At 39.5% G+C, this 26,623-nt stretch overlaps 2 protein-coding genes across 6 annotated transcripts in view; one reads left to right on the forward strand and one right to left on the reverse strand.

Moving 5' to 3' along the window:
• The window catches only part of TTC3 (tetratricopeptide repeat domain 3), a 123,312-nt gene that overhangs the window by 87,120 nt on the left and 9,569 nt on the right, over positions 1–26,623 (forward strand). For all 5 annotated transcript variants that reach the window (XM_030914716.1, XM_030914718.1, XM_010384139.2 and 2 more), the window contains 7 exons: positions 3,652–3,801; positions 14,739–14,878; positions 17,702–17,770; positions 19,035–19,131; positions 20,487–20,587; positions 23,241–23,331; positions 24,018–24,119. In XM_030914716.1, coding sequence (XP_030770576.1) covers positions 3,652–3,801; positions 14,739–14,878; positions 17,702–17,770; positions 19,035–19,131; positions 20,487–20,587; positions 23,241–23,331; positions 24,018–24,119 — 750 coding nt within the window. The remainder of the gene's footprint in view (positions 1–3,651; positions 3,802–14,738; positions 14,879–17,701; positions 17,771–19,034; positions 19,132–20,486; positions 20,588–23,240; positions 23,332–24,017; positions 24,120–26,623) is intronic.
• Positions 7,700–8,665, reverse strand: LOC104678627 (histone H3.3-like). Its single transcript, XM_010383980.2, has one exon. It carries the CDS (start codon positions 8,648–8,650, stop codon positions 8,240–8,242), a length of 411 nt encoding a protein of 136 aa, XP_010382282.2. The 5' UTR covers positions 8,651–8,665; the 3' UTR covers positions 7,700–8,239.

Consider the following 26,623-nt stretch of genomic DNA (forward strand, 5'->3'; position numbering starts at 1 on the left):
CAAGTGGGTGTTGGCAGTTGCCAGGAAGCTTCAGTTCCTTGCCTTGTGGACCTCCACCTAGCCCCGCTTGACCTCATGGGGCTGGCTTTTCCCAGAGTGTGTGATCCCAGGCAGAAGCTGCAGTGCTTTAGGAAGTCACAAATCATCACTTCTGCTGTATTCTCTTGGTCACATAGACCAATCCACCAACCCTGATACATGGTAGGAGAGGTCTATACAAGGCTGTGACTACCAAGAGGCTTGGTTACTGCACAGGATTAATTTGAAATTAGACAAATTGATTTTAAACTTCATATGTAAAAATGAATATCAAGAATGGGTATGGAAGAGAAACTGTAAGAAAAGGAGTTGTGCAACGAAATATCAAAACACAATATAAATCTATCTGTCTTACCACATACATAGACCATTAATATGAGAGTACCTGGCCAATATGTTGAAACCCTGTCTCTACTAAAAATACAAAAATTAGCCAGGTGTGTTGGCTCACCTGTAATCCCAGCTACTTGGGAGGCTGAGGTAGGATAATTGCTTGAATCCGAGAGGCAGAAGTTGCAGTGAGCCAAGATCACACCACTGCACTCCAGCTTAGGTGACAGAGTGAGACTCCATCTCAATCAATCAATCAATCAAGATGGTAAATTGGCTGGGCGCGGTGGTTCATGCCTGTAATCCCAGCACTTTGGGAGGCTGAGGTGGGTGGATCACGAGGTTAGGAGTTTGAGACCAGCCTGGCCAACATAGTAAAACCCCATCTCTACTAAAAATTAAAAAAAATTAGCTGGCGTGGTGGTGGGCACCTGTAATCCCAGCTACTTGGGAGGCTGAGGCAGGAGAATCGCTTGAACCCAGGAAGCAGAGGTTGCAGTGAGCCAAGACTGCACCACTGCACTATAGCCTGGGCAACAGTGCGAGACTCTGTCTCAAAAAAAAAAAAAAAAAACCAAAGATGGCAGATTACCAGTGAGCAAAAATTGGATTCTTAAATACATAGGAGAAATGGATTGCCATCTAAAAAAAAATCAGTCTTGGTCCGTACCTCATTTCCTTATACCACAATAAGTTCCAGGCAGATTAAAGATTTTAGCATAAAAAATGGACCTATAAAAGTATCCAGGAAAAAAATGAAAATTTTTTTATAAGATCAGTAAACAGCATGGGAAAAAAGTATGTTTATATACCTATACACATGCATGTAATGTGTATATCCTATATGCATAGCATATGTATAAGAACAAATTATATATACACATACACATGTCAAAGCACAGATGACAAACAAGGAAAATTGTGTGCAGTGTGAAACAGATAAAGAACTAATTTCCTTAACATACAGAGTTTCTAGAAATCAGTAAGGATAAGATTAACAGCCTATCACAAAGATGAGAATGGATGTGAATAGACAATTCACAATGAAAGAAATACAGATGATTTTTAAACATATAAACAGATGCCCACCCCACTTGAAATAAGAAAAGCAACCATTCACATTTTGAAAGATAGTGAAACTGAAATTTCTGGGAAGGCAGTTAGGAATCGATCTGCACTAATATGTATAGAGAGAGACCAGTGAGCCAAGGGGATTCGTGTGTTTGTTTAGTCTGTATTTGAATCAGCAGAAAATTGAATACAATCTAAACCTCCATCAATAGCAGACTAGTTAAATTATGATATACCTATAAAATGAAATATTATGGGGTCATTTAAAAAACAGTTCTATAGTTAGATATGGAATGATTGACAAGATCAATGTCTAGTTAAGTAGGAGGAAGGTCAGAACTTGTGTTTCCTGCTGCTGTTTGTACAAATAGCATTTAGTTGTTGCTAATGATAAAAATAATATATAGAGTTCTTAAATTTTTTAAATGAATAATACCAAAAATTATGAAAGAAAAATTGAAAATCATCTACCTTCCCATCACTCATGTTAATATTTTGATGTGTAGCCTTCCAGGATGTTTGAACATTTACATATAATTAAACAATAGTTTTTAAAAGATGGGATCACAGCATATATATTGTATTTGAAATTTGCAACCTTTAATTAATATATTGTAGACTTGTTTCCATATCAGTAAATATGATTTATAGCATCATTTTAAACGGATACTTGGTTTTCCATTTTATTAATGTGTGATAATTTATTTGACCAATTTCTTGTTGAACATTTAGATTGTGTCAGCTTCTTATGTTCACAAACAGTCCTATAGTGAACGTTTTGGCCTGTTTACTGTTGTTGAGGTCTTATGCTGTGCTTAGCTTTAAACAAGGTAGGCTCTATTGTTTAATGAGTCAGTGCTTTTGACTCTCAAATGAGTGTTTTTATTAGTGATGGGAACGTTCAGAAATGCTTTCTTAAATTAGTTCTTAGTTTTAGGACCTCTATGTTAGTGTAGTTGATTGTTGGCTTCTCAACCAGTGAGACTTGCATTTGAATCCCAGCATTGCTACTTTCTCCTGGGACGTTGAGAAGTTGCCTCACTTGGTTTTCTGATCTATTAAAGGCAAAAATAATGTATTTCTCACAGAAGTATGGGGAAGTTTAAGTGTAATAACATAGAGGTGGCATTTAGCTTCCTGCCTGTCTCTGTTGGTAATTTGGGGCATGTAAATTCATTCATGATAGCAAGTTACTATTCACCGTGATCCTTTTGCTGAATTAAAAATTAAAATGGAGGTAACTAAAGTCTTAAACCATAAAGTTTTGTTCCTGGGTGATAGTAAGGTTGACTGTTTAATTAATTTAGTTAAGCATGGACTCTATTTATAGTACTAAACTTTCAGTCTGGGCAGACAAAGTGGCATGCTCCAAGGCAAATGGGCATGCATGGTCAATCTGACCGTAATTCACAGTTCTCTAACTGATCATTCACAGAGTTTCAAATACTTGATTCCCTGCTTTTTTATACTCGAAAAATACTAAGGTATTGGGGGAAGGTACAGGAAGTGTCAGAGCTGGACCAGGTTTGTGCTTGGGATAGATTTCTAAAGCCTGGCTGCCACAGGGAGGACAGTTACCTCCAGCTGGAGAAGCTGCCAGCATCAAACAGATGCTCTTTTAAAGTTATATGCAGTTTGAAAGGTTTTAAAAAATAATTACATAAATGACATTTATTGTTTGCCAACAGAATGGTTTCTGGGTTTGGGGTTTTTTTGTTGTTGTTAAGCTGGTACAAGAAACATAACTGACAATAATTCATTGATAATATTTTGTCATTTTGAAATAACCCGCAACTATTTATTTGAAACACCTAAAAGTTAAGCCAAAGTTAAAATGTTCTATTTATATCTAAAATATGTATAATATGTGCAACTTTTTAAACCTAATAAATAATCGTTGGTGTTAATTGTGGAGAGTGACATTTAAATCAAACTGTTGATCTAATATTGAACACTTCTAAAACAAATATTCAGAACTAATTATAGATTGGAGAATTTATGAATTCCAATAATATGAATGATTATATTTATAAAAGAGCTGGTTTTGCTAAACACTGTTTAGAGGTTTTTAATTCTTGAATTACTGTGACATTTCCCTTGTAAATTTTCATCTGCCTTTTACTCTCCTTTGTTTAAGAAACAGTAAAGAACAAGATCGTAAGTAGGCATTTTAAATAATTTTTAATAGATTGTTTTGTAATTCACTTTTAGGGGGAAATTTCACGGATTGAAAAGGAGCACCAGGTATTACAAGAGCAACTTAAAGAAGCATATGAAAATTATGAGCAGATGAAACTTAAGGGCTTAGAAGAGACCAGGGACCTGGAAGAAAAGTTGAAAAGGCACTTAGAAGAAAACAAGGTAATCCTATCTGAAACCTGTCTTTAATTGCACATAGCATAGTTAGGAGAATATGAGTGTAACTGTGCTGGTGCAGCTTCAGCTGAACTTCTGCATTGTTGACTAAACAAAACATTCTTTCTCAGAATTGCCTGCTTCAGATTTCTTCACGACATATTAAAGTGGCTGTTTCTTGCCGTGCTTTAGAACCTCTGCAAACTGCCTTATGAGAAAGGGGCTGTAAATCTGGGTTTTCGTTTAGCTATAGTTCAGTTTCCTTGGTTAACTAAAACTCTATTTTATGGTGACTGAGCTCTGAGATAAATTCTTGTTTATATTGAGAGGCAGCATAGCAATAGAGGTTCAGAATGAGAACCCTGGAGACAGACTGGCTGGGTTCAGATCTGGGCATGGTTCTATGCTAGTTCTAATCTTGGGCAATTTACTTAACTTCTCTGTGCTTTTAGTTCTTTACCTGGAAAATGTGAGTAATAATAACTCACATTATGTATGGTTAGATTAATACTTATAAAGTACTTAAAACTGCCTTGTTCGTAAGGACTCAGTACGTATTGGATGCTACTGTTATCATCTTCATGTTATTCCTAAGGAAGTATAAGAATAACACATGGAGCCTTAGACATACTAGAACTGTAAAGTCACCCAGAGTATCTTGTTGAGATCTGCTGACCTTGAATTCTGTTAGTGAAGACTGATCATCAGATACATGGCTAGTGGAGGGATAGCAATTAGTAGCAAAGCCAGATTGAATTAGTGAAAAAATGGAATCATAGATGTGAGGAAATCAGGTGCATTTGTTTTTAAAAACTACCATCATCTATTTAGAAAGGTAACAAAAGCATATTAATTCATTTAAGAAAGGAGGAATTTGTTCCAGAAGTCTGGATCAGTAGCTGGGGTAACATATTAAATAGAAGAAAACTAGCTTAGTGGGACCTTAATCAGGAAACCTATTTACTAAGATTTTAGTAGAAAGCCTAGGGTCAGTTTGTAAAGGTAACTGTCATAGCATTCTCCAGGACCGGTTTATACTCAAGATGAGACTGGGGAGATTCTAAGGACAAGAAGAATTAGATAGATCCTCAGACTTGACTCAGTTTCCTGGCTGGGAGAAGTAAAAAAGAACAAAAGCAAAATCCTACATAGCATAGTGACACATGAAACACAAGTTTCTATAAGCTACTTAGGGGTTTAACAAAACAAAATAGTTTTATAAACCTTATTTTGCCTCAGGAAACTTCAGTTTTAATAAATGCATGTGGGAATGCCTATAGCTGCCTGTTTGAGTGATGAGGCAGATTGGAAACACAGTCTTAAAGGTAGCATTCAGCTGGTGAGGTATCTTTCTTTCTGGCAGAGGCTTTCCCGGATTTATAAATTGCTGGTCTGACTGTGTGCTCTGTGTGTACAGTTCATCAAGGTTCTTTCTTTGTACAGTCAGTTCAGAAGAGTCTGGGAAATAAAGCACCCATGGGGAGGGCTCCAGCTGTCAGGCTTTTTTTTAACTTAAAACTTTGAGTCTGCTGTTGGGTGGCCCTACTCAAGAGTGCCTTAAAAGGGCAATTACTAAACCCCCCAAATTATAGGCCTGATAAGTTATTAGACTTACCACGTAAAATGTATACTTATTCCCTGCCAGGATAAGTTGCTAATCTGAGTTCCTTGGGTTGGTGTCCACATAAGAGTAGATGAGATTTAGCCATAGTCATTTCTTTATTAATGGTGGTTATGCTCATTGCTCATGGAGAAATTTCTTGTAAACATAGAAAGAAACGAGTGGCTTTTCCTGATATTTCCCTTTGGCCTTTGACTGCAGATTGCTGAGGTTATGAGCTAACCAACTTTTCCTTTTACTCCAGTTACTTGATGCCCTGTTTGAATGTAGCAAATGTACACCCAGCCCCTTATAGAGAACAGAAAAACAGGAACGCTCTAGAAATCTGAGTGCATTAGAGTCCCACTGCCCACACCACACCGCAGCACCTCCACGTAATAGCTTTGTGACGTTAGACAATTTCTTCAGCCTCTTTGACTCTCAGTCTTCTCACTAATAATGTATTGTCTACTTCACAGCTTTGTGAAAAGGGTGGTTTTCACAAAGGGGTGGTTGAAAAAGGACAGGGGATAGCCAGAGATAGTAAGTACAGTACTCAAGGAGGAACTGTCCCACCCAAAATTCTACTTGTGCCTCTGCTAAGAAAATTGTTTTTTTACAAACCACTTTAAGAATGCTTCGCATATGGCCGGGCGCAGTGGCTCATGCCTATAATCCTAACACTTTGGGAGGCCGAGGCAGGTGGATCACAAGGTCAGGAGGTAGAGACCATCCTGGCTACCACGGTGAAACCCCATCTCTACTAAAAATACAAAAAAAAAAAAAAAATTAGCCAGGTGTGGTGGTGGGCGCCTTGTAGTCCCAGCTACTCACGAGGCTGAGGCAGGAGAATGGCGTGAACCCGGGAGGTGGAGCTTGCAGTGAGCCGAGATCACGCCATGTACTCCAGCCTGGGCAATAGAGCGAGACTCTGTCTCAAAAAGAAAAAAAAAAGAATGCTTAGCATATACAGGCCAGGCACAGTGGCTTACACCTGTAACCCCAGCGCTTTGGGAGGCCAAGGCGGGCATATCACCTGAGGTCAGGAGTTCGAGACCAGCCTGGCCAACATGGTGAAACCCCATCTCTACCAAAAGTACAAAAACTAGCTGGGCATGGTGGTGGGTGCCTGTAATCCTAGCTACTTGGGAGGCTGAGGCGGGAGAATCACTTGAACCCAGGAGGCAGAGGTTGCAGTGAGCCAAGATCGTACCACTGCACTCCAGTCTGGGCGACAAGAGCTAGACTCCATCTCAAAAAAAAAGAAAAAAAAAAAAAGAATGCTTAGCATATTATAAGCATCAGTAAAAGTCTGGGCGAGGTATTATATATAGCTGATGGGGTTCTATTATTATTCATGAGCTAGGAATGGCCTCTATAGGTAGTTAGGCCAGTTATCTATTCTCTGCCAGTGGAAAAGTGGCTTTTTAAATTTTTTTTAGTTTTTAGATGGAGTCTTGCTCTGTCGCCCAGGCTGGAGTGGAGTGGCACAATATCGGCTTACTGCAACCTCTGCCTCCCGGGTTCCAGCGATTCTCCTGCCTCAGACTCCTGGGTAGCTGGGATTACAGGTGCACTCCACCAAGCCTGACTAATTTTTGTATTTTTAGTAGAGACGGGGTTTCGCCATGTTGGCCAGGCTAGTCTCGAACTTCTGACCTCCGGTGATCCTCCCACCTCGACCTCCCAAAGTGCTGGGATTACAGGCGTGAGCCACCGTGCCTGGCCAAAAGTAGCTTTTTTAAAGCCAGAATCTCTTGTTGTTTTTATTGTACCTTAACCTATGACTGGCAGGTTATAACTGGTTGCAGTATTGCTGAAGGACATAGGTTCATTTTTTTTTGAGAATAAAGTTCACATAACATAAAATTTGCTGTTTTAACCATTACAAAGTGTACAATATAGTGGTTTTTTGAATATTCACATTATTGTGTAACCGTTACCACTATCTAATTCCAGAAAACTTTTATCACCCCCCAAAAGAAACCCCATATTTATTAATCAGTCACTCCCTATCTGCCCAGGACATACGGTCTTAAGGTGCTTTAATGAGATGCTAAAATGAACATTGAGTCAACATCAGCTCTTAAAAACACTGTCAAATTATTTGGCCCAGAATAATTTACAGGGTAGATTTTTGGACCTTTGTCTGTATTAGAACAGAATCTTGGCCCTGCCTGTCAAAACTTCCCTAGCCCACACCGGTGCAGAAGTGGGATTCTTCTCTTCAGTCATGGGTCCTTGTCAAGTTCAGCCTTTTTAAAATCTAACATTTATGAAGCTCCTACTATGTGCCATACTCAATTTTTTTTTTTTATAGTTTAATGTATTTTAATAGCAAACTTACAGGAACAGCACAGAAGACAGACAACATTAAAAACATGTACTTGCATGTAGGACAACTCAGTTAGAAAAGTATACTGAATGGATGGAATCTACTGTATGATAAAAATGCTACAAACACCATTTAGTGGCCGTCAATAAGAAATTTACTTGTTTTAAAAAAATCCAAATGCTGGCATTGTCCAGAAAAATTTAACAGGTTTATTTATAATTATTATAAAGTTGAACCGCTGAAACTTGCTCACTGAAACATTTTAACTTGCATTAATGCTTTACGCCTCTGCATTTATATTAAAAATTCACACACAAATGAAAATGGAAAAACTGCCAATACCTGATTTCTGTCCCCTATTTTTCCACTCGCAATCATATACTTAGGTACCTTTTGACCCCATGGAAAAAAAATATCTAACGTTCAGAACTACCAATAACAGGAAGAAGAGAATTTTTTTTTTTTTTTTTTTTTTTTGAGAATGAAATGTTTCCCATCATAGTGGATTCTTAAGCACGTTCTCCACGTATGCGGCGTGCTAGCTGGATGTCTTTTGGCATAATTGTTACACGTTTGGCATGGATAGCACACAGGTTGGTGTCTTCAAAAAGGCCAACCAGATAGGCCTCACTTGCCTCCTGCAAAGCACCGATAGCTGCGCTCTGGAAGCGCAGATCTGTTTTAAAGCCCTGAGCAATTTCTCGCACCAGACGCTGGAAGGGAAGTTTGCGAATCAGAAGTTCAGTGGACTTCTGATAACGTCTAATTTCACGAAGCACCACAGTACCAGGCCTGTAGCGATGAGGTTTCTTCACCCCTCCAGTAGAGGGCGCACTCTTGCGAGCGGCTTTTGTAGCCAGTTGCTTCCTGGGTGCTTTACCACCGGTCGATTTGCGGGCAGTCTGCTTTGTAGGAGCCATGGTACACAGACCTCCTTACTTACCCCCCTGAGATCTCCTTCGGCTGGAGCTCGGCGAGCGAAAGGCGGCGCTGGCGTTAGAGAGCGACGGTGGCGCGGCGGCGGCTGCGAACACCGCCATACTCAATTGTTTTTACATGTATTTAATCTCAAAACAGTCCTTATACAGTAGTGTTATACTCTGGTACATAAATCTCCATGTTACTTGTGAGGAAATGGAGGTGGGAGCAGCTGATGCAGCTTTCCCCAAGCCACACCAGTACGAAGTGGCAGAACAGGTCATGTCAGGCTTCAGAGCACGTGCATTTGTTCTCCCTTAAGAGAAGGTCAGCTCCACAGCCCCGTTCAACTGTTAGGAATGTTTCTCACCACTTTACAGCAGTGTAGGCGTATCAGTTAATCACTGTCATAATAATGCTGAGTAACTCCCAGCCACAAAACCCCAGTGACACGTGACTGTAATCGCTTAGCATAGGAGTCTCGATCAGCTGGTCCTGCTTGGGCTTGGCTGGATCAGTTCACCTTTGGGCCAGCAAGAGCTCTGCAGCGTCTTTGCTGTTCTTGCCTACATATCTCGGGTCAGCTGGCTGTAGATTGATCTAGAATGGCCTCAGCTGGAATGACTGGGACAACTAGCTCTGCTCCACATGTCTTGCATCTTCCACCCTGAAAATTCTATTCTGAAGGCAGTAGGAAGGTGCAAGGGCAAGCAAAGATGGCCACACGGCACCTTTCAAGCCTCTGCTGACTTCAGGTCTGCTTAGACCCCACCACCAAAAGCAGTCACATAGCCAGCCAGAGTCAGGGCTGGGAAAAATAGACTTTGCCTCATTAGTGAAGGGAACTGCAAGTCACATGACAAATGGAGTGGCTGCAGAGTGTGAAGGATGGAGCTATGAATGCCATCCCTCCACTACAGTAGGTCAGCACCAGTAATTTACTAACACTCAGTAATTACCAAGAGCCTTCTGTGTGCCTGCTTCATCTTCCGGCTTCTCCCTTGCCAGCTCTCTGCATTATTCTCTAATTTAATGGATAATGTTGGTCATTCGATTTTTCACTTCCAAACCTTTTCCCAGTACCATCCCTTCTGCCTGGAGTGGTTTTCCTTCTTCCTGAGCCTGACTCCCTCCTGCTTCTCCTTTGGGCATCACTTTCTTGAGGAAACAGTTGTTGATGGCAACCTCAGGCTTACCTACAGGCCTTTGTTAATGCAGTGGTGGTAATAATGACTATGTGATACAGTAATTATCATTTTATAACATCTTTATTGAGATATAATTAACCATAGTGTAACATTTACCCATTAAAAATAGACAGTTTAATGTTTTTGGTATATGTCCAGGGCTGTGTGTAGCACAATCTAAGTTTCAACCATTTTCATCAACCTAAAAAGAAATCTTATACCCACTAGCTGTCACTCCCCATTCTCTCCCGCATCCCAGCCCTTGGCAACCACTGATTTACTCTCTAGATTTGTCTATTCTGGGCATTTTGTTTAAATGGATCATGTTACATGTAGTCTTTTATAAGTGTCTTCTTTCACTTACAGTGTTTTCAAGGTTCATCCATGTACATCCATCTATGTTAATATGTATCAGTATGTCATTCCTTTGTACTGTGGAATAATATTCTATTGTATGACTATATCACATTTTATTCATTCACTAGTTGACATTTGCGTTCTTTTCCACTTTTGCACTATTCTGAATAATGCTGCTGTGAACATTCATGGACAGGTTTTTCTGTGGACATATGTTTTCATTTCTTTTGGATATATGTGTAGGAGTGCAACTGCTGATCATATGGCAATTCCATATTTAACCATACGAGGAACTGCGAGCCTGTTCCAAAACCATCCTGCCAGCAGTATATGAGGATTCCAGTTTCTCCATTCTTACTGACAGTTATCATCATTTGTCTTTTTATTTAGGCCTCCTAACGGGTATGGAGTGGTATCTCATTGTGGTTTTGATTTTTATTTCCCTAAAGGCTAATGATATTGAGCATCTTTTCATATGCTTTTTATCCATTTGTATATCTTCTTTGGAGGAAGGTCCACTCAGATCCTTTATTCATTTTTGAATTGAGTTTATCTTTCTATTATTGACTTTTAAGAGTTTTTGGGCCAGGTGCAGTGGCTCACACATATAAAACCAGCACTTTGAGAGACCAAAGCAGGAAGATCACTTGAACCCAGGAGTTTGAAACCAGCCTGGGCAACATGGCAAGATCCCTTCTCTACAAAAAGTTTAAAAATAAACCAGGCATGGTGTTGTGCATCTGTGGCCCCAGCTACTTGGGAGGCTGAGCTGAGAGGGTCACTTGAGCCCAGGGGTTTTGAGGCTACAGTGAGCCAGGATCATGCCATTGCACTCCAGCCTGGGCAACAACAGAGTGAGACCCTGTCTCGAAAGGAAAAAAAAAAAAGAAACAAAACAGGGCTGGGCATGGTGGCTCACGTCTATAATCCCAGCACTTTGGGAGGCTGAGGCAGGAGAATTGGTTGAGCCCAGGAGTTCAAGACAAGTCAGGGTGATGTGATGAGACCCTCACTCGCTACAAAAAATTAAAAAACTAAATAAATAATTAGGTAGGTACGGTGATACATGCCTGTAGTTCCAGCTACTCAGGAGGCTGAGGTGGGAGGATCACTTGAGACCAAGAAGTCGAGGCTGCAGTGAGCCATGATCTTGCCCCTGCACTGCAGTTTGGGCAACAGAGCAAGACCCTGTCTCCAAAAAACAAAGAGTTTTTCTATATTCTGGATACAAGTTGCTCATCAAATCTGTGATTTACAGATATTTACTTCCATCTTCCATATTTACAAATGTATCTCCCGTCTCCATTTTGTGGGTTGCCTTTTCACTTTCCTAATGGTATCATTTGCAGCACCAAACTTTTTACTTTGGGTACACTAAGTCCAATTTCTCATATTCTTTCATTGCTTGTGCCTTTGGTGTCATAGCTAAGAAACCCCTGTCTACTTCAAGGGCACTGCTTACCCATTTAGGTCTGTGACCCATTTCAAATTAATTTTTCGAACGGTATAGTATAGTAACTATCTTTTATGCATATTTTCTCTACCAAACTGTGATCTTGAAAGTAAGGACTGTTTTTTGTTTTGTTTTGTTTGTTTGTTTTTTGAATGGGGGTCTCATTAGATTGCCAAGGTGGAACTCCCGGGCTCAAGGGATCCTCCTGCCTCAAACTTCTGAGTAGCTGAGACTACAAACACATGCTACCATGCCCAGAAGGGTGGTTTTTAAAGTTATCTTTGATAGCACCTAGCTCAGTATACAAACTAGGAGCTTTGCAAATGTTTATCAAACAATGTGTGCTTGGCCCCTAAAAAGCTGCATTTAATGAGTTGTGTTTCCATATTCTCTATCAGCCTACATCAGAGGACATCAGGCTCACATTCTGTGAAGTTTGCTGCTTTATTTACTGCTAGTATGGACTTGGGGCTATTATCCATTCTTTCATGTAACAAATATTTCTTGAATGTTCTTTTAAGTGCCAGGCTCTGTGCTGGTCTTGTGGGGTGTTTCTGCAGCATCCTCTTCGTGAGGCCCTTCTGTCCGCCATCACTTCCAGAGCCTCTCTTGTGCAACTGGTTTGTTTTTATGTTTTATATCGAATTGTACGGCTCATTATATTTTCTCTTTGACCTTGTCTGCCAGAAAGTTTTAATGTTGTCTCTAAAGAATGGTTAGGAGCGCATGCCATTCATTTTTGTATTACTCTCCCTCATGGTTTTGTGTTGTCATTCCTCTTTTTATTCTATTTTCTTTACATGCTTGGCATTCTTTTTCTTTTTTCTTTTAAAAATTTATGTATATATTATCAAAGGTACCTCAAATATTTGTTTTAGAACAACACTGAGGTTTAATAAAAAAGGTAAGAAAACAAGTTTTTTTCTAATTGAGAAAAAGAAAGTGTTTGTAGTTATGTCAATAAACTGTAATATAGCAGATACAGTTGTATATAGCCTATTTGATTGTTTTATGCTAAGTTTGAAAGAAAAAGGTTCAGGAGATCATTCTGTCTTCCATGCAGTCAGAAACAAGCTCGTGATAGCTAACCTGTTTAGCATTGTGAGGCAGCTATGGCATTCAGCAGTGGTTAGTACAAACAGAAGATGAACTCATGTAGTATTTTCGCTGCCTGAGCTATATTCGTGTGTATGTGCGCGTGTGTTTATAATACTTTGTGCTTCTTGATACTTGAACTCCCTTAGGTACTTGTTGCCAACTAGGTTCTTATGCCTCAGCATAACCTTGTGGTTGCACATAATCTCCCAGCCAAAGGGATGGATCCCAGGTGAGATCATTGGCTCAGACTAGGAGCACAGGATAGGTGAGAAATAAGACTGGCTTGGCTGCCAGCAGCAAGGCATGCAAATTCACATTGGTCCTGGTAGAACCGAACCAGGTGGAACACAGGATTCTTAAGTAGAATAGGCATGGTGGTCACCTCAGTCACAGCAATGACCCAAGAAATTCAGGATCAATAAGGTTGCAGCTAAGAAGATGTGGGAAGAACTGGTTCCCATGTTAAAGGGAATGTTACTGAGCTGTTGTTCAGTTTTTGCCACCTAAGAACAGTTGTCCTGTGCCAAAATCAACCTTATCCCTGCTGTAGGATTCAGAAATCTTAAAGGACCTTGACTGGTTAGCAAATCTGCCTTTAAAAAACATTGAGGGTCGGGCGCGGTGGCTCAAGCCTGTAATCCCAGCACTTTGGGAGGCCGAGACGGGCGGATCACGAGGTCAGGAGATCGAGACCATCCTGGCTAACACGGTGAAACCCCGTCTCTACTAAAGAAATACAAAAACTTAGCCGGGCGATGTGGCGGGCGCCTGTAGTCCCAGCTACTTGGGAGGCTGAGGCGAGAGAATGGCGTAAACCCGGGAGGAGGAGCTTGCAGTGAGCTGAGATCCGGCCACTGCACTCCAGCCTGGGAGACAGAGCAAGACTCCATCTCAAAAAAAATAAAAATAAAAATAAAAAACATTGAGAACCTTGGTGTCTAAGGCTGAAGGAGTAGTGGCCTCTTAAATTGATAGAGCTTTTGGCCTGAAGGCCATGATTTCCTATGGAATCCATGTAGGTTGACTTTAGTGTCCTTTTTGACAGAGAAGAACTCGAGTTTCTATAGCTGAACTGTATTCCTCAGTGACCTATGCATGCTCTAAGCCTAAGCAGGAAGTTCAGGCTGTAGGTAATCTGATAGGAAGTAAAAAATTACAAGTTTCCCTAAAGCAAATGTGAAGTTAGGATTTCATTAAGCCATCATTGATAATAGTGAGATTTTAAACTAGAAAATATTTGTTTCCTTTAAGTATTGCTTTGATTCACGTTTAAATTAATTATTAGAAATATTAACATAGGGAATGTTTTACTTATAAATGACTGGTATTTATAAGCATGTGCCCCACCCAAACTGCTTGCTACCATTGAATAGATGATACTTCAAAACAAACATCAAACCTTTAGAGAATGTGTAGATTCAGAAGTTTCAAAACCAGCAACTACATAAGAAGTTGACAGAGAGGGTTGGGTGTCAAGTGGTGCTGTACCAAACCCTCCAGGGGAATGGTAACTAGCATTGACTCCAAAGAGGTTTCCATTTCTCTTTGTCACACTGCCTGAAATTCTGGCAGGTATCTCAACCCAAATGCCTTTAATGACCAGCAAGAGGATTACATTTATATTTATAACCGCAAACAAAAACTATTGGCCTTGCCAACTAAAACATGTGTACAGACTCCTTGTAGATTATAGAATCATTTAGGCTGGAGAGTGAAGTGTGAATACTTCTGGGCACATCAGAGTGGTTCTTCAGGGTGCCTTACTGTAATCAGGTGCACATAGTGGGTAGGATGTGGCTGTCTGGTGTGACTTGATGTCCCAGGCTTGGCTGGGGGGCATAGCCTGCCACAGGGCACCACCAGCTTGGGAGTGTATGTTCCACTGAATTTGAGTCATTGTTTAAGCTATGACGCCGTCACAATTCTAGCCTTTCAGTCTCTTTTGTTAAAAAGTATATTTTGCCATTTATTTAAGTACTTTCTAAATGTTTTTAGATCTCAAAGACGGAATTAGATTGGTTCCTTCAAGATTTGGAAAGAGAAATTAAAAAATGGCAGCAGGAAAAACAAGAAATCCAAGAAAGACTAAAATCACTGAAGAAGAAAATTAAAAAAGTTTCAAATGCCAGTGAAATGTAAGTAATGATTGAAAGGCAGTAATTTTTATTTTTAAAAAATTGTGACTTTTGGTTATTTTCACATTTTGATATTTAATTTTAAACTATATCAAGTAAAGTAAAAATGAATAGCTACTGTTTTCAGTGTTTGTCTCATTTTAAAAAGTATTCATTGAGTAATTATCTCACCTAAATTTTTTTCTAAACTTAACATTTTTTCAGATAAATTATATAAAAGTGAGAGTAGCATGGAACTGAGAATCCCCAAGGAACTGACTTCCTTGCGGTTTGAACACCATCCCTTTCTCTGGCCCTCTTTTTTCTTATCAGCAAAACATGGGGGCTGGTCTAAAAATCTAAGGTTCCTTTCAAAAGTAAGATTCTGTGATGATTATTTTATTTATAATTACTTTTATCCTGAATCTATAAATTATTAAAATTTGTCTTGTAGTGTGAACGATTTGATAACATGCATGGATCCTAGGAATGATTGTCAGGTGGACCAAGAGTGTGTTTTAAGATTGTCTATGATCCGACCCTAACCTCCCTCTGCTCTAAACAGTGATAGGTCAAATTCTTCAGCTTGTTTTCTACCACTGTGTAAGAAAACACCCAAAAGTCAGTGTCTTGGTTAGCAGCCATTGTATTTGCTCACGGTCCTGCAATCTGGGCTGAGTTCAGCTGGGCCATTCTTCTGCTGGTCTTGCCAGGAGTCCTCGTGTGGCTGAATTTAGCTGGGTGGTGACTGGGGCTGGCCTCAGCTGGGATGCTGGGGTGGCTTGGTCTCACTTTTCTGTGTAGCCTCTCTGTGATTTTGATTTATGTGGTCTTTCCATGTGATCTCTATTATGATAGCCAGCCTTCTTACGTGGTGGCCAAGGACTTCAAATGGTGCAGAAGTGGGAGCCACTAGGCCTCCTGAAGGTTCAGGCCCAGAACTGTCATAGCATCATCTCTGCTACCTTTTATTGCTTAAAACAAGTCATAGGCTTGGTCCAGATTCAAGGGCACGAATAATGGGAGGCCGGGTTCGTTGGGGGGCCACGCTACACATTCATCTTTCAAAGGCTTTTGTATTTTTCCATGCCGCATGCCATACGATAAGATGACTTTCATTACGAGTCTTGCTAGCATTGCATTTAGGCAGTTTTTAGGCAGTCCTCAAACAATGAGGAAGAGTAAAGCACTGCCTCAGAATTGTCACTCCCTGTGTCATGTCATTTTGATGATCAAAGTAGCTTCACTAGTAGAACACACTAATGGAAACGATAATGTCTGTAAAGGTTTTTATCTCTAATATTTGAACCTGACCAGTCTTGGTCATTTTGTTACTAAAAAATGTGGAAATACTTATATTTAACATACTTTTTATGTTCAATTCAGACATACTGTCAAACTAGACAAGGTAACTAGAGGCTGTTATGATAAGAATTTTTTTTTCTGTACTTGCATAAAAGTTAATTTCTGCTGAAGAATAAACTTTTTATTGTTGACTTTTTTCCATTTTATTAATAGATTTCTTTACCTTTCCTGTCACAATTTAAAGATAAACCATAGGCTTCTAAGTTTTTTGCTTTTTTTTTTTTTTTTTTTTTTGAGATAGAGTTTTGCTTTTGTCACCCAGCCTGGAGTGCAGTGGTGCAGTCTCAGCTCACTGCAACCTCTGCTTCCCGTGTTCAAGCAATTCTCCTGCCTCAGCCTCCCAAGTAGCTGGGATTACAGGTGCCCACCGCTATGCCTGACTAATTTTTATTTATTTATTTATTTTTTAAGTAGAGATGGAGTTTCACCATGTTGACCAGGCTGGTCTCGAACTCCTGACCTCAGATGATCCACCTGTCTTGGCCTCCCAAAGTGCTGGGATTACAGGCATGAGCCACTGCACCTGGCCTACTTTTTACATTTTCCATATAAATGCTTTAAAGCTCAATTTTTCTATTTAGATTTTTAAGTAACATCTTTAAACTTTTTGGATCTCTTTCTCAGAGATGCACAAAGGGCATGAAAAAATGATTTCCTGGATGTTTCTGTGCTCTTGATCACACTTAGTATTCATTAAGAAATGACTAGAATGTAGAGCTCGTGATTGGTAGTGACACAAACCACAGGCGGCTATGAAAGAAGGCAGGGCTTCCATGAGATTGTTACCCAGTATTTGTCTATTTAGAGGAGAGAGGAAGTGTTTTACAAAAGAAGTAAAATAATAGTTAAACTGGCTTGTATTAGAAACAAGCGGCTTTAGTAAACAGAGATGACTGCAAAGGTATCTCACGGTAGCATGAAAGAAGAGGCAGAACCCGCCTTGTGCAGGGCATGGCTCAAGAATCGGGGATTCACACACTTGTTTTGAAGGATTATCAGTGTGTGTGTGTGTGTGCGCGCGTGCGCGCACCCGCATGTGTGCATGAATGCTTGTTTTGACTTTAAGTTCTGTTTTAAAGAGTAGAAGGCTGTTTTCATTTTGAATGAGAATCCACATCATCTCATTTTCAATAAGAATCACTGGTCACACTGATGATGATGCCACAGTACCTGTGTTCTCTGTCTCCTGTGGAAACCATCTTGAGCTGCACATCTTAGAGTGAGATAGGGTGATTTACCTGTAAGCATATGACTTAGAGTGAAGAAAAAGGTGATCTGGAAGGAAAATTTCCCAAAAGGGAAATGACCTCAAATTATTTTCCTATTTAGAAGATACTAAAAAGGAAACAAGATGTAAAAAAATATATATTACAAAATCAAGAAATGTTTGTAAGGATAAGGATAGAATTTACTGTGTGGGAGTCCTGTTAAAAATTTTTTTTCAAAATTAATTAAAATTTGGTGATTATGCTTTTATAGGTATACCCAGAAAAATGATGGAAAGGAAAAGGAACATGAATTACATCTGGATCAGTCCCTTGAAATCAGGCAAATTAAGCTTAAATTTATTTTTAATATCTTTTAATACTTATCATGCCAGGGGTACAAGCACAGTAGACTTTGAAATATATTGTTGCTTGTCTATTTCTTTTAAATAATTATGTTTCTGTTTTCTTTATTTCTATTTCTGTTGCATTTTAAAAATTAATTTATAAATATTCTTTGAATATTTAAATATTTTTATTTTACAAGATTTCCTGCATTGTCAATATAGAAATACTGAATTTATTGCTGTCAATAACTTTTTTTGGATTAACTTGAAACTAAAAACATGTTTTAAAAACTTTTCTTTTGTGTTACTTGGAATATTCGTCTCCACTGTAGGCTGGTAGTTTGTTGCTCTTATTGCTCTATAATTATAGGTTCATTAAATTTTTATTATGACTCTATGCAAAGTTTCCCTTTAACCCTTGCTTGCTAATGGAAATAATATGTTTTCACATACTGGTAACTGTATGTTCAACGATAAGCAGTTGTATTCTGCTTTTCTCACTGAGTATTGTTTCATATGCACATTTCTATCCTTTTTTGAATAATTTTGTACAGATTTCTTTTTCCCTTTGGGTTCTGTCCTTGTAATATGTGTCAAAACAGAATTTCTGGCTCAAAGGATAGGGAATGTTTTATAAAGCTTATTTTTAAACTGTATTTATTTATTTATTTTTTGAGACGGGGTCTTGCTCTGTCACCCAGGCTGGAGTGCAGTAGCGTGGTCATGGCTCACTGCAGACTCCATCTCCCAGCTCAAGCAGTTCTCTCGCCTCAGCCTCCCAAGTAGCTGGGACTAGCGGCACGCACCACCATTGTATTTTTTGTAGATACAGGGTTTTGCCATGCTGCCTAGGCTGGTCTTGAACTCCTGGGCCCAAGCCATCCACCTGCCTCGGCCTCCCAAAGTACTGGAATTACAGGCCTAAGCCACTGTGCCTGGTCTATATAGTTTATTAATGTCACCAGATTGTACTCCACCTACCCTCATAAAATGGTGAACTGGAACAGTGCCCTCACCTGATTCTTAGCATGCCCATCTAATGTGCACTTCCATTTCATATCTGCCTTTGATCACTTGAAAAGCACAAAGAGCACATTTGAGTCTGTGTGTTGTACAGTAAAATATGAGATGAGAAACTGCTCTGGAAGATGTAGCTGAGGCTGTGGTGGTGCGGTTTCAGAGTTCATCCAGCCTGAAGCCTTTGTCATCTCACTGTGAAATTTTGTTCAAAAAGGTTTTTTTTTCCTTCAATATTTGTAGCAACACACTTACAAATGAGAAAATGAAAATAGAAGAGTGTATAAAGAAAGGGAAAGAGGATTATGAAGAGAGTCATCAGAGAGCTGTGGCTGCAGAGGTGAGTCCATGACACTTAGTGACCACTATGGCATTTGTCATTTGTTTTTGTGTTTCTTAAATGACACATGAGGCATAACAGACATTACTGAAAAGTGTGGTGCATAAAGGATATCCTGTCACCCATAGTATATCCTCCCTAAAATGACCACTCTTTTTCCTTGCCTATAGCCTTGTAATGTTTTACCGGTATGCTTGTGGTGTTACTTAAATGCACTCATAGTGTACACCAAATTTTGTAACCTGCTGTCCTTATTTACCATTATAATTCGGTCATTTCCTATATTATACACTTCAAATACTTTCATCATATGTACTCAAGTGATGTACCATGAAGTAGCCAACTATATTTGCCAATACTTGGAAAGGAACTTGAAAATAATCCACGTATTAGGAGTACACTCCTCCCGCCCCTAGAAGAATATATAGCAATGTCAGTACACTGTTTGAGAAAACTACTGAGATGAAAATCAGAATAATGACATCTGACTGTATTTTATTTAGTTCCCGAAACATGATTCTCTGTTTCTCTAGCTGAGAAACAAATGATATTTATTGGCATATGTGTCTGTGATTATTCTGGTAAAATAAGAAAAGGCTTAGTTTATACAGTCTGCAAAAATTAGGCTTTTCAATTAAGAATTGACTATGCACCTGCTTCTAAGGAGCGGGAAGGAAAAAGAGCCAAAGTATGAATACTCTGTGGGTCCTACACCTGCATCCGTACTCCTGAGCTTGTTTAATTCACACCACCATTTGGTAAGCAGGTTTGCCTGGTGGGCCCTGTCAAGTTTACTGACACCTGGATTAAAAGGCTATTTGATGGATCATTTGGACCACAAGACCATTCTACATTTCCTGCAGTGATTCTCACAAAAATGGCCAGTTGGCTTGTGGAGAAGCCACAGAGAGCCTAAAATCTTAAAAGCATACCCCAAAGGCTTTTGATGCCCTTGCTGAGAACAGCTTCTCTGAGGCTTTTCTATTGCAGAGGATGCAGCCTTTATTAAGGGTTATTCTGCTGCAGGACCATAGGTAATGCACACTGGTGTGCACATGCAGTTAACCTGGCTCTGTGCTTATATATAGCTTAAGCAGAAAACCATGTACAGTTATTCATATCTGCAAAAAGAATCATGGAAGGTATGCATTTGTAATGTCATTTTGTTACTCTGTTTTCAAATCTCAAGTCTAATTCATGTTCCCCTATGATATAATCAAGTTCTGGTGATTCTGTCATCATGCTTCATTTAAGGAGAAATGGGAAAGTGGCTTGGAATGTTTAAGTTTTAACCTTTAAAATAGTTTCAGGCTGTCATTTGTAAAATATTTGTATGTCCTCTAATCTACTGACAGGTATCCGTACTTGAAAACTGGAAGGAGAGTGAAGTGTGTAAGCTACAGATCATGGAGTCACAAGCAGAAGCCTATCTGAAGAAGCTGGAGCTGATTAGCTGGTAATGCAGTTTCGTGGGTGTTCTTAGCACGTCATTTAGAAGATAAAGCTAGGACCATTTGAGAGAAACATTATTTTGTATTAGGACCATTTTATTTTTAATAGTTATATAATTGATACATGTTCAGTTGTAGAAAAGTTAAGACATACAAACAAAAATAAAAATCATTCATAATTCTAAATGGCGATATAGCATTTCTATTTTGAAATACATGAAGTGTTTGAAAAAATGAAAATTTGTGAATTATTTTTACTAAATAGTATATAGGAAATTTCTTTTCATATTGGTAATTACATTTCTCCAACCTGATTTTGAAAGGTTGGGTAGTATTTGAGCATAGAAACATGTCATGATTTATCAAACACTGCTGTGCTGGGACAGTGAAGTTGTTTGTGAATTTGTGTTAATATAAGCCACCCTGCAGTGAGCATCCTTATAGTTAAATCTTTATGCACATTATTAGTCATTTCCATGCAGTAAAATTTTGGAATGAAGATCACATTTTCAAGTCTTTCAAAATTTTTTGCCAAGTTGCTTTCCTAATAACTATTATTTAACAGTCTGTATGACAGCATGTGAGAATGTTACTACAAAGTATATTCACACGTTAAATTTTTTTCAACTCTCCACATAATCTCCACCTGTTTTTGTTTGTTTGTTTTTTTGAGACGGAGTCTCGCTCCGTCACCCAGGCTGGAGTGCAGTGGCGCGATCTTGGCTCACTGCAAGCTCCGCCTCCTGGGTTCACGCCATTCTCCTGCCTCAGCCTCCCAAGTAGCTGAGACTACAGGTGCCTGCCACCACTCCTGGCTAATTTTTTGTATTTTTAGTAGAGACAGGGTTTCACCATGTTAGACAGGATGGGTCTCGATACCCTGACCTCGTGATCCGCCTCCCAAAATGCTGGGATTACAGGCATGAGCCACTGCGCTGGGCTGGCCTTGTTTGTTTTTAAGATAAGGCTTGCCTGGGATTTCTAGAGGATCTTCTTCTAATACTTAGCACTTCTCTATGTGGGATTACTTTTCATTGAGTCCTTTTATCGTGTTCTATACACAGGTTTTGCATTTTTAATCCCAGGATTTTGATCCTTCCTGGTGCTTGCCTTTTGATTCAAATTTCAAACCCTCAGCATTGAACCAGAGATTGTGTGAATCACGGACGAACAGTTTTAGTGTATAGTTCTTCTTCTTAATTTTCTTTTTTCCTCTTTCTTTCTTTTTTTTTGTTGGAGTCTTGCTCTGTCATGCAGGCTGGAGTGCAGTGGCGTGATCTCGGCTCACTGCAACCTCTACCTCCTGGGTTCAAGTGATTTTCCTGCCTCCTGAGTAGCTGGGATTATAGGCGCCCACGGCACGCCAGGCTGATTTTTGTATTTTTAGTAGAGACAGGGTTTCACCATGTTGGCCAGGCTGGTCTCTGATTCCTGACCTGGTGATCCGCCTGCCTAGGCCTCCTGAAGTGCTGGGATTACAGGTGTGAGCCACCACGCCCGGCCCCTTCTTCATTTTCAAGATTTAATTTTTTTCATTAGAAAACTTTTCTGATTAAAAGTAAACTAATATGCTGATTTAGAATACAGGACTAGTACAGCTGAGGTTGAGACCAAGTGGTGGTCAACCGCCTGTACTAAGCACCCGCCATAGGCTGCATTGCAGCTCATCTGGGAAACAAAGATAATCTCAGACTCATTTCATCTAATAGTATCAACTCTTCCAATAAACCATAGAATATACAAAGATTCTTTCTTCAGGATGCCATGCTAACTCTGCCTCCTCCACCAAAGTATAGAAACATAGAAAAGGGGTAAAAAGAGGCCAGGCGCGGTGGCTCATGCCTATAATCCCAGCACTTTGGGAGGCCGAGGCGGGCGGATCACGAGGTCAGGAGATCCAGACCATCCTGGCTAACACAGTAAAACCCCGTCTGTACTAAAAGTACAAAGAATTTAACTGGGCATGGTGGCTTGTGCCTGTAGTCCCAGCTACTCGGGAGACTGAGGCAGGAGAATGGCATGAACCCAGGAGGTGGAGCCACTGCACTCCAGCCTGGGCAACAGTACATGACTCCGTCTCAAAAAGAATGCTCTGGTTTTTCTTCAAGATGTATGATGAGGTCTTACCGTACCCACAGATTGGTAGTGTTTTTGATCTTCTCAATTAGGAGTAGTCAATTTATCTGTCACTTTCAATAGACCAGATTCATGAGGTGCTGAGATGATAAATTTATCTCAGGCCCATCCTTTATTTTCATAATAAGGTAATGATTAGGGTTTGATTGGAATCTTTTGAATGTTTCAGACTACCTTTTTAAAAAATCTTTAAATGCAGACGCTGGTTTTAATATTAAACATAAAGATGTTAAATGAAGAGTGGTCACACTTTTAAATTTGGGAAAAGAATTTAAAATTCAGGAGACTTACTTTCCCTCTGCCCTTCAATTTTAGAGTTTTTGTTATATTAATAATTAAAATTTTCTAAAGTGTCTCTAGTGGCAAATTTACAAGATAAGCAATCTTTAAAAATAGTTGGGTTTTTTTGTGTGTATGTGATCATGTTAAATGTATCTTTCTCTCATGTTTAGATGTTTATTTGACCATAAGTGCTTTTAATTTTTTAGATTTCTAAAGCAGTTTTATATTATACTTTTTCAGTGATCCTGCAGCATATCCTGACATGGAGTCTGATATATGTTCATGGGAATTGTTTCTTTCTAATGTTACAAAAGAAATTGAGAAAGCAAAGGTAAGTTGTAAAAAACATCTTTTAATCCCATCAAAATCTTTATGATAGTTATAATTCTCAGGAGGCTAGTGTCATATTGAAACTATTTCTTTTTTGTCTATTATTGTCAGTAATTTTTTTTGTTGAAAGTATTATGAGCTTTTCATGGAAGCAATGGTTTTGTTTTTTTATTTTTTATAATTTGTTTTGAGACGGAGTTTCACTCTTGTTGCCCAGGCTGGAGTGCCATGGTGTGATCTTGGCTCACTGCAACCTCCACTTTCCAGGTTCAAGTGATTCTCCTGCCTCAGCCCCTGAAGTAGCTGGGATTACAGGCATGTGCCACCATGCCCGGCTAATTTTGTTTTTTAGTAGAGACAGGGTTTTTCCATGTTGGTCAGGCTGGTCTCCAACTCCTGACCTCAGGTGATCTGCCCGCCTCGGCCTCCCAAAGTGCTGGGATTACAGGCGTGAGCCACCGTGCCCAGCCGAAAGTAATTGTATTGTCTTAATTAACCATCTTGACCTCTGCCTTGATTGGTAAGATTAGAGGAGTTATGTTTGAAAAGGCTTTGGAGCATTTGGATTAATGAGGTCTTATTTTGAATTTCCTTACAAGACAGTTATGTTTCATTTATAACGTATAGGAAGAAACAAAGTATTAATTGACAATTGTGGTTTTCCCACACTTCACTTTCTACTCACAGTCTCAGTTTGAAGAACAAATTAAGGCAATTAAAAATGGTTCTCGTCTCAGTGAACTTTCTAAAGTGCAGATTTCCGAGCTTTCATTTCCTGCCTGTAACACGGTAAGTCTAACACATCTTTTTTTTAAAAAAAACCATAATTCATTTGTTAACTAGCCAAAGTAGTTATTTGTTGTTGTTCCCTAGGAGTGAGGATGAGATTGGTTAATAATTGCCTTAATGTTTCATTATTGGTGCTACTGATGAACCTTTTAAGCTGTATAACATTCTTATATAAAATAGATCAGTCTTTCTGCATCTGTATGAGGAATGGACTGAGGTGAATACACCATTGCTACCTTTCTGTCACTCTTCTGTACCTTGGCCTGTCTTCTGTCTTTTCTGTGTGTGTGTGTTGTATATGTATTCTTTGAATGACTAATCCAGGAGTAGCAGGTGCCTGTGATTCAAGCAGGACCCTATCACCACCTCAGATTATACTCTTATTCCTAGATATTTGGGGCATAAGACCAAAATCTAAAAATTAAGAGGTTTCCTCCTCAAATACAGAATAAAAGCTGCTATGCCTGAGACATACAGGGCTTTGTTGGTCTGGCACATCATATTTTACTACTTGTTTGAGGTATTTGCCAAATCTTGTGAATAACAGTGAATAATCTTGTCTTTTTATTTTAATATGCACAGCACAGAAAAGAAAAGCATTAATTGCATTTTGTGGACTTTACAACATGGCTAAACCCACATTTCTTAGATTTGGACACAGATAGATGCTTAGTAAATACTAAATTGAAATGAATTAGGCCCAGAGGAGATCAGATCATAGGAATTTAAAGTTAGATCTTGTGAGAAAACTTAGGTAAAAAAGAAAAAATTAAAGGAGGACTGTATATGAGAGTTGAAAGATGTTAAGTTCCAGAATGTTGTGACAGGACAGTGAAATCTTCTGGTTCCTAAAGACAGAGGAGACTCTCTCCCAGCACCTGACTTGCACCCTCCCACTATTGCCAGATCTTTGCCTGGGCTGTTCCCGGCCTGGACCACCATCCCTGCTCTGCATCCTGCCTTCCCCTGAAACCCCATCAGGGGCTGCCCTCTTTTGGCCTCCCACTGTGGCCCTTCTCTCACGTGCATTAGATCTCAGCCTGGCCTTGAATGTCTCTTTCTCACCAGTACCTTGCACAGTAAACATCCAAACTTACTGTGAATTCATCTGAAAAAAAAAAAAAAAATTAAGTGTGGAAAAAGTGTGACCACCCTAAACTGAATAAAATATTCTGTTGAGATCCAGTTTTTTCTCTCCATTGAATGTGCAATTTTAGTTAGAATTACACTAAAGGGCACTTATCATTTATCATTTTTCTAAGTTCGTATAACAACAGATATACAGAGAGAAAACATTGGCTCTCAATAGGATGTTTTACTATTAGTTTGTAATCCTAGCTTATGTTATTTTATAAATACTCAAAAAAAATTTCATATCCCAAATTCTGGGAACTCTTATTGTGCCAGGAGCTTTGGTAATAAATGTGCCTAAAAATTATTTACTTTGTATCTCATTTCTCCCTCATTCATTCATTGGGTAATTAGTGGTGATAAAGATTGTGGGCTGTGCCCTCAAAGTGCACATAGACTTGGGGAAAGACAGACTTTAAACCCATCACTACCTGCAGCAGAGTGAGGTTTCTCATGGCAGAATGCTGGAGCAGCGTGAATTAGGGGCCACTAACCTAATCTAGAAGTGTGGCCTCAGCGGAAGATTCCCAGTTGGAAGTCTCTCAGAGACGGAGATCTGCAATAGGAACTTACCAGACAAAGGAGTGGGAGGGGTGTGTTTGGACGGTCAGAGTTCCAGATGGAACACACAGTGCACCTGGAGCCTAGAGAGATAGGGAATACACTCCTTTCATGCTGTAATAGAAGCCCAGTATGACGCAGGAGCAGAACCAGGGGAGCCTTCTTCTGTAAGCTGTGTTACAGCAGTTTGGACACTTCTAGCTTCATTAGACCAGACAGGATAGGTCTCAAATAAGGGAACAGCAGCAGAACAGGAGTCCCTCCTTCTTCATGGCTTCGCTTTCCATGGTTTCAGTTATCTGCAGTCAACCGCAGTTAGAAAATACTCAATGGAAAATTCCAGAAATACATAATTTGTAAGTTTTAAATTGCGCACTGTTTTGAGTAGCATGATGAAATCTGGAATCTCACATGGTCACACCAGGGACGTGCCTCCTCCCTTTGTCCAGTGTTTTCATGCTGTTGCTACTCCCTGCCTGTGAGCCACTTAGAAGCTGATTTGGTGACCAGATGAACTTCTCACGTTACCCCAGTGCCTGTGTTCAAGTCACCCCTATTTTACTTCATAATAGCCCCAAAGCATGGGAGTAATGATGCTGATCATTCAGATATGCCATAGAGAAGCAATATAGTGCTTCCTTTAAGTGAAAAGCTGAAAGTTCTCAAAATAATAAAGAAAGAGAAAAGATCGTATCCTGAGGTTGCTAAGATCTATGGTCAGAACAAATCTACCCATGAAATTGTGAAGAAGGAAAAAGAAATGTGTGCATAGGATACATAGGGTTCAGTACTGTTTGCGACCTCAAACATTC

The sequence above is a fragment of the Rhinopithecus roxellana genome, chromosome 13 (genome assembly GCF_007565055.1).
Source record: "Rhinopithecus roxellana isolate Shanxi Qingling chromosome 13, ASM756505v1, whole genome shotgun sequence".
Classification (NCBI taxonomy): domain Eukaryota; kingdom Metazoa; phylum Chordata; class Mammalia; order Primates; family Cercopithecidae; genus Rhinopithecus; species Rhinopithecus roxellana.

Coding starts and splice junctions, on each gene's coding strand:
- LOC104678627 (XM_010383980.2), bottom strand. CDS start 8,650: ATGGCTCCTACAAAGCAGACTGCCCGCAAATCGACCGGTGGTAAAGCA.